Source organism: Lissotriton vulgaris, chromosome 9, assembly GCF_964263255.1.
Source record: "Lissotriton vulgaris chromosome 9, aLisVul1.2, whole genome shotgun sequence".
Classification (NCBI taxonomy): domain Eukaryota; kingdom Metazoa; phylum Chordata; class Amphibia; order Caudata; family Salamandridae; genus Lissotriton; species Lissotriton vulgaris.
The window spans coordinates 228,338,760-228,345,813 of record NC_141697.1 but is presented as its reverse complement, the minus strand read 5'-3'; the positions used below and the strand labels follow the sequence as shown (position 1 = coordinate 228,345,813).

The 7,054-nt window shown below is 47.6% G+C and overlaps 1 protein-coding gene across 2 annotated transcripts; it reads left to right on the top strand.

Annotated features, from left to right (window-relative positions):
- Window positions 1-244: 244 nt before the first annotated feature.
- CHAC1 (ChaC glutathione specific gamma-glutamylcyclotransferase 1) lies at window positions 245-5,511 on the top strand. 2 transcript variants are annotated; one of them, XR_015299903.1, is made up of 4 exons: window positions 245-703; window positions 1,239-1,274; window positions 2,600-4,621; window positions 4,721-5,511. XR_015299903.1 is itself a non-coding variant. In XM_086937362.1 (3 exons), exons 1-3 carry the CDS (start codon window positions 524-526, stop codon window positions 3,005-3,007), a joined length of 624 nt encoding a protein of 207 aa, XP_086793488.1. In that variant the 5' UTR covers window positions 245-523; the 3' UTR covers window positions 3,008-5,511. The 2 variants fall into 2 exon arrangements, 1 of the variants encoding a protein (XP_086793488.1); XM_086937362.1 differs by having other exon boundaries at window positions 2,600-5,511.
- Window positions 5,512-7,054: the final 1,543 nt, after the last annotated feature.

The following is a 7,054-nucleotide window of genomic DNA, read 5'->3' as shown; positions in this document are numbered from 1 at the left end:
ATCCGCCCAGGTAACCAATAAACGCGAGGCTTTCCCTCGCGCACAAGAAAGCTCGTTTTAGCCAACCATTGCTCTCCCTGCCTGGGAAAATGGGTTGGGGTAGCAAACCCCGCCCTGATTCTAATTTGAGAGTTTGTGATTGGATAGAAGAGGACTCCGGCACGCTTCCGATTGGCTAATTAATCATTAGAAGGCCGTGCTGTGAGAAGACCCGAGGGGTATCCGGAAATAAAAAGCGGCGCGTGCAGGGTTTGCCGCACACGATCGAAAGGGGGTGGCAAGCGCAATCCGGCGGACTCTTTCCACTGTACCATCGTCTCACGTTGCGCTAATGCCTGTGAGCAGAAAGTGGTCCCCGGAAGCAGAATTGCGAGAAACACCATCTGCTCACCCCCAGCCTTACCTCTCGGCAGCCTCAGTGCTGGTGACAGCCAAGGGAAGAAGCCGCAGCCCTTCCTAGCATCCTCTCCCCGAGAGACCCCAGCCTGCCGCGCCCCCGGCACCACCTGTGCCCACCACTGCCATGGAGCCAGCTGATGCAACCTCCATTCAGATGCCAGGCAGCGCCCTCTGGATCTTCGGGTACGGGTCCCTGGTCTGGAAGCCCGACTTCGAGTTCACCACCAGCAGGGTGGGCTTCATTCAGGGATACAGCCGGAAGTTCTGGCAGGGAGACACCTTCCACCGGGGCAGTGACGAGATGGTAAGTGACAGATGCAGTGGGCAAGCTATACCTACCTAGAGCCGCTTGTTGCAGGGCCGCACATGCGTGGCATGCTACTGATGCAACAATAAGGTGTATACCTCGGTGGGCACGGTACCTTTAAATATTGGTGTATCAGTAAAATACCAGCATTTATATGGGATGATTTGGCTGCGTGTTGGTTCCACACTTTCAATAGAGCTCTAAATTCTGCATTGCCAGAAAGTCCTTGTTCCTGCGCAGTATTTACAGTCTCTATGCTCTGTGTATTGTGCTTTGCACATGCACTTATTTTAGCCTACTATAATTATGATGTATTGTAATCATTCATGGACGAGTAATGTTTTTTTGTAGTTTTTTATGCTACATGTTTTTCGAGACTGTTAATCTTAATTATCCCTATAGTGTGTGAATAATCTGCTACGCAGCATTCTCACATTTCATAGCCTTGCTTTCTAGCTGTGCTGTTAACATGTGCTTGCCTTGGTTTGGCCCGTGCCCAGTGAACTTACCTCTCGTTTCCTTCCCTCCTCAGCCTGGCCGCGTGGTGACGCTGCACGAGGACTATGATGTAAGTACACCCTCCAGTCATTAAACCAGTGCATGCCACTCTGGTGCCGTTAGCATTCCAAGCGCTAGAGTCTGCAGATGAGTGGCACTCTGCTGATGTACACATCCGCCCTCACTGCGTGGGGGTGCTAGTTTTGCAAAAGGGGGGGGGCGGCTTACAATATAGTTGCTGGTGAGTGAATGCACGAGGGAGTGTACAAGAGGTGGCATGCACTGCTGAAAACAAGAAACAGGCGTTATTGGGTAGCTGGAATGTCAGAATACTGTTTCAAGATTTGAACCAAAGTTAAAGATTTGAATCACTCCAGAGAGAGAGACACGTCTTATGTTTAGCATACCGAGGAAAGCGCTATACGCCCAGGCTCACACGCTTGGGCCTCATTATATGGCCGAGATTGGAATTCGGGCCCCGTGGCAGCATGTGCGATGCCCATGTAAACACCGCAGGCAGGCGTCAGAGATGGCACGGTAGAACGCAGTATGCTCTGGCTGCATGCCCGCAAGGCTGCAAACCTTGGACACCGTGAGCACTGCTCGGGGAGTCTGATCTCCTGACGTCAGAGCCTGGTACCGAGCCTGGGCACCGCATAGCTGATGTCTCGAAGTTTAGTACATGCTGCATAGAAACAATGGCCGCAATGAATCTGATTTCTGCGAGCCAAGACCCGAGGACTGATTGTAGTTCAGGGCGCTCTACAACGAGTGTTTACCCTAAATCCAGACATTCATGTTTTGGCAGTCTGTACCATTAAAACTCGTGCAACCTTTAATTAGACACAAAACCAAAGGGAAACCCCAGGTTGCGTATCCGTTTCTAACTTTCAGTGGAACCTTATCTTCGGCCATTTAAGGGAAGGAAAACAACCATCTTGTGCAATGCAACGTCTGTCGCGTGAATAACAGCGTGGTTCATTCATACGTAAGCGTTACGACATCAGACGTTGCCAGATCGTAGAAATAGACCACATGTCAGCTGTGAGTATTCATCCAGTTTTGGTGTTCTTGTGAAATCTAAGATTTGTAGTTATGCTTCTTTCACGTTATAAATGCGGGACTTCACTGCCAAGGCTGCAAAGAAAACCAGGACTGGAAGAGTTACTTACACTGGCATGGAACAGCTTGGGCTTTCGGACTAGTACCGTTGCTAAGTCACACATCATTGAATGTGGGGTTGCCTGCCTCTACAATCTGTGGCTTGTAGGAAGCACTTTCAGCTGCCAGGGTGCTTATTTTTATGTCCGAGAATAACATGTACCACATTTCCTGTTTTTCCTATGTCATGGAGTATGGCCATGAATTGACCTCTCGCTGTATTTTCCATTCCAGGCCTGCACATGGGGCGTCGGCTACGAGGTACGTGGTGAGCAGATTGAGGCCTCCCTGGAATACCTCAACATCCGCGAATCCGTCCTGGGAGGCTACATCACAAAGCTGGTGAACTTCTACCCACAGGACGGGCAGGAGGAGGATGCTGTCCTGGCACTGGTCTTCATCGCCACCCCCTTCAACCCCATCTACCTGGGCCCTGCCCCAGAGGAGGACATTGCCGCCCAGATCATCGTGTCCAGTGGGCGCTCCGGCCACAACATTGAGTATCTGCTGCGACTGGCAGACTTTATGCGCTTCTTCTGCCCTGAGGCAGAGGACAAGCACCTCTTCCAGGTAGAAGAAGCCCTTATTGCTATCCTGCCCTGCCTCTACAGTCCCGATGACCCAATGTCACTTCTCTGCTGAAAGGCGCAGAGGCCTACTGGTACAGTCCCGATGACCCAATGTCACTTCTCTGCTGAAAGGCGCAGAGGCCTACTGGTAGCACAGGCCTGGCTCAAGAAACAGATCACTACACCTCAATGCCACAGGTTATGCTGCCGGTGTTCAATATAGCTACAGGAGGACCAGATTTCCCAAAGCCACTGATTATATAGGGTTCTGTTTAGCCTCACCATATGCAAACTTATTTTTTGTAGCTATCCTGAACATCTGGCATAGATCCGGTCTTCTTGGGTCTATTATTGGCACCTCTGGAGTATGAGGATCAGAGCAATGAGATGTTAACTAGTGCACTAAGAACATCTGACTGCACCAATGAGTCTAGTGTAAAACTGACTTTGTCAGGAAGACTTGCAGAGACCTGGGGGCGAATTTCAATGGTTACCTTCGTGAGATGTTACACTGAATGTCACACCTACAGCGTTATTCTTTCACTGCTGTCATTCTGTTATGATTTTTCTCCCTTTTGTGCTGCGGTCCAGGTGAGCAGGCCTTTCCTGGGCTGCTGGGCACTAAAAGTCTACTATTTACTCTACCTCCGTACTTGATTCAGCCCTTCTTGCATTCTGTTGATCAGGGGCCTGCTTCTTGTACCTTGAAATTCTGCCGCGTGTTCGGCAAACCATGACTTTTGTGCAAAAGCTCCATCTTGGGTTGGATGTTCTGATTGCCAAATTGCACTCAAAGTCTAATGGTTGTCACTTGAATTGTGTGAACGTATTGAGTGTTAATTTTTTTAACCTGTATTTTATTTATTTTATGTTTTTGTGTGCAAGCAGTATCGTGAAGATATCGGGACTGCTCAGCTTGGTTGCTGGCCCTACCCTTTCCTCAAAATGGTCCACCTAGGTATTCTTTATGATTCTGTGGCTACTCTGAAACCTACAAGGCCATTAGTTCATAATGTGATCTGCGAGGCAGTAGGCAAATTGTTGGCACTGGTGGTATATATGATGCTTTCAATGATGTCTTTCTGTTTCAAAGCGGTCCATTCTTCAGTACTGAATCCCTGGTCTGTTTTACCACAATAACCATAAACACTAGGCCTGCGAACAAGATCATTTGCACATTTTAAAACAAGTTAAAGTTATAGTAAACCAATTTCAAGGCCCTTATTTAGACCTTTTTTAGTAAGGTTGTGGTAATACCACAAATTGATAATTGTGTTACCAAACTTGAAAACTATGGTATCGCATTAAAGGGAAATGACCCTGTGGCAGAGCAGGGCGGTTCTTGGTGTGTAGAAAGTAGGCCTGAAAACTGTTTGAAATCATTAAGGGAAGCCTGGAAAGGGGGTATTTGCTGCTAAGAGCCTGTTATTTTTAAAGAGATAATGACCAAGCTCTCACTGTATCAAATGGCACTTAATATATTTACGTCAGACATTCCTTCTGCACCTTCTATCTGTAGTACACTACAGTATGTCAAGCTGACTCCTCCTGTATGTTTATCAATGTGATAACCACAATATAATCCTGACCAGCAAAACAAGAACCATGTTCGGTGTAAATTTCCTTCCTGCCATAGGTTCTTGTTCAGATTGTGATTACTGCAAATACTACACCAAGGTTCTCCAAAGTCAGTCCTGGAGGGCCGGATCCATTCCAGATTTTTAAGATAACTTAATTTATCTGAATGGGGATATGCCAAAAATTGTGCATGGATCCGGCCCTCCAGGACTGACTTTGCAGAACCCTGTACTACACCATAGATATCAAGTCAACGAGGCCAGTGGCTGACAACGCAATCCAGCGGGGGTATTTTTGGCTCACAGCCCGATGCTTTCTGGTTAGTGCAGTCCCACATTTTTCACAATTAGCTGGATTTACAATTGTAGCTGCAGACTCAGATTTGGGATCTAGGAAGATGAGAACTCTGCATTTACGTGTCTGTAGAAGTCATCTGAAGGAGTCAACTATGTCTTACTCTTCTGTCCCCCTCTAAGATTGACAGTTACAAAATGATTCCAGCGGGAACATGACGATCAGTCTGGCAATCCAGCCTGTTCCCGAGAGATCCTTCCATCCATGGAGCTGGCACCCCTTGATGCTCAGAGGAGCAGCTTGTCCTCGGTGGCATCAGGCCAATGTCACCCGCCAGAGATGGCGGAACACACAGTATCTCTTGGGACGGGGCCTGCTGTCAGCGCCTAGGCTTTTCTAAATGCTGTCCATCTGAATGTCAGCCATCTTACCACGATCTCTCAGAATTGTCGCCTCATTTCATGTCTATAGAGAACATAATCTGACTAACGAGTTACAAGTTGTTTATATATGCGTGTGAAGAGCACTTTAACGTATTTCGTGTATAGTGTTCTTTTTTTAACTAGGAAATGAACATTGTGCATAGACTATCTAGAATCCAGTACAGTACTGCCGTGTGTTCGTGTAATGAATGAATGCAGTTGCTATAAGCTACATAATGTTTATGATCGTTGATCAAATAAAACATTTTTTAATAAAATGAAACGGTGGCTGTCCTTATTGAGTGGATTGGATGAATGAAGTGGTTTCCACAGGAGGAGTGTGGCAAGTAGGAAGATCTGTGCCCATCATCCCAGGTAGTACAGGTGGGTCTCTGTCCCTGGTCACATGTGCTATATATAGGTGGACCTTAGATCATCATCCTGGTGGGTATAGGTGTGCCTTTGCCCATGATCCCAGGCGGTTATAGGTGTGCCTTTGCCCATGATCCCATGTGGGTATAGGTGGGCCTTTGCCCATGATTTTAGGTGTGCCCTTGCCCCTGATCCCAGGTGGGTATAGGTGTGCCCTTGCCCCTGATCCCAGGTGGGTATAGGTGTGCCCTTGCCCATGATCCCAGGTGGGTATAGGTGTGCCTTTGCCCATGATCCCTGGCGGGTATAGGTGTGCCTTTGCCCATAATCCCATGTGGGTATAGGTGGGCCTTTGCCCATGATCTTAGGTGTGCCCTTGCCCATGATCCCATGTGGGTATAGGTGGGCCTTTGCCCATGATCCCAGGTGGGTGTAGCTTGTTCGGTGTCCTTGATCCTGTGAATATAGCTGGGCATGTATGTGTGATATAGGTGGACCTGTGCCCATGATTTCTTCGCCTCCTAGCCATCTTGGATCCGAGGGCTGTAAGACCATTTTAGCAGAATGTTCGTAAATTATGGATTCTGATTGGTAAAAGTAGAGAGAGAAGCAAACCATGAAAGCACTCCTTTCTCCCTGCAGCAAAGCGGAGGAAATATGGCGTGAATCAGAATAGGGCTATAATACTCTTGCTGACGGGTATCGTGCTGCTCTGTGAGTGCCATTGATGGGTTGCCTATACTGATGACATCTGGGGGTGGTGTAGATACTGCACGTGAGGACCACAAATGTGCTATTATCTTTTGTCACTGCACCTATCCATGGGTGTCAAGCAAAAAGGAGTGAGGGATTGAAAACTTAAGCATGAGAGACAGTCAAGCAAGTAATGCAAGCAGACATGTGGTTATGCCACTGGACATCTACCTTTTGGTATGGCAACCTAGGTGCAGCTCCTCTCGCAAAGATATTCTTCACAGGAAATTATTTTTCACAGTGAGTGAGTTCCTTTCAATATCCCACCATTAATTATGAGTTCCCTCCGCACAAGCCCCGCTGGAAACATAAACTCACCCCTTTGTAGCTGGTGACTACCAACAACGGCTATGTTTGTGGGTGTGGTACGAGGGCTATGTTTGTGGGTGTGGCACTTACACCAATATTTACAGATGGGTTCACCCTGTCCACACATACACCTGTACTACTTGGGCCTGATAGGTCTACTTGATCTATCTAGATGGATAGAGAGGAGAGGAGTTTGGAAAGGGCTATTTAAGAGTTCATAGTAGTAAAGAGGCTCAGGGTGAGCCAAGAGTGAAAGGAGGGGACAGCCTTTTCTGGGTCTGGTTCAGCAAATTCAATCATCTCTTCGCGGACCCATGATTGAATATCAATTCACAATCAGATCAGTACAGTGCTCCACATGACACCCAACAATCCATATTCTCAGTCTAAAG

Excerpts from the sequence above, each read along its gene's own strand:
- CHAC1 (XM_086937362.1), top strand. The coding sequence starts at position 524 with ATGGAGCCAGCTGATGCAACCTCCATTCAGATGCCAGGCAGCGCCCTC. Across the intron at positions 704-1,238 it reads ACCGGGGCAGTGACGAGATG|CCTGGCCGCGTGGTGACGCT; the intron begins GTAAGTGACAGA and ends TTCCCTCCTCAG. Across the intron at positions 1,275-2,599 it reads CGCTGCACGAGGACTATGAT|GCCTGCACATGGGGCGTCGG; the intron begins GTAAGTACACCC and ends TTTCCATTCCAG.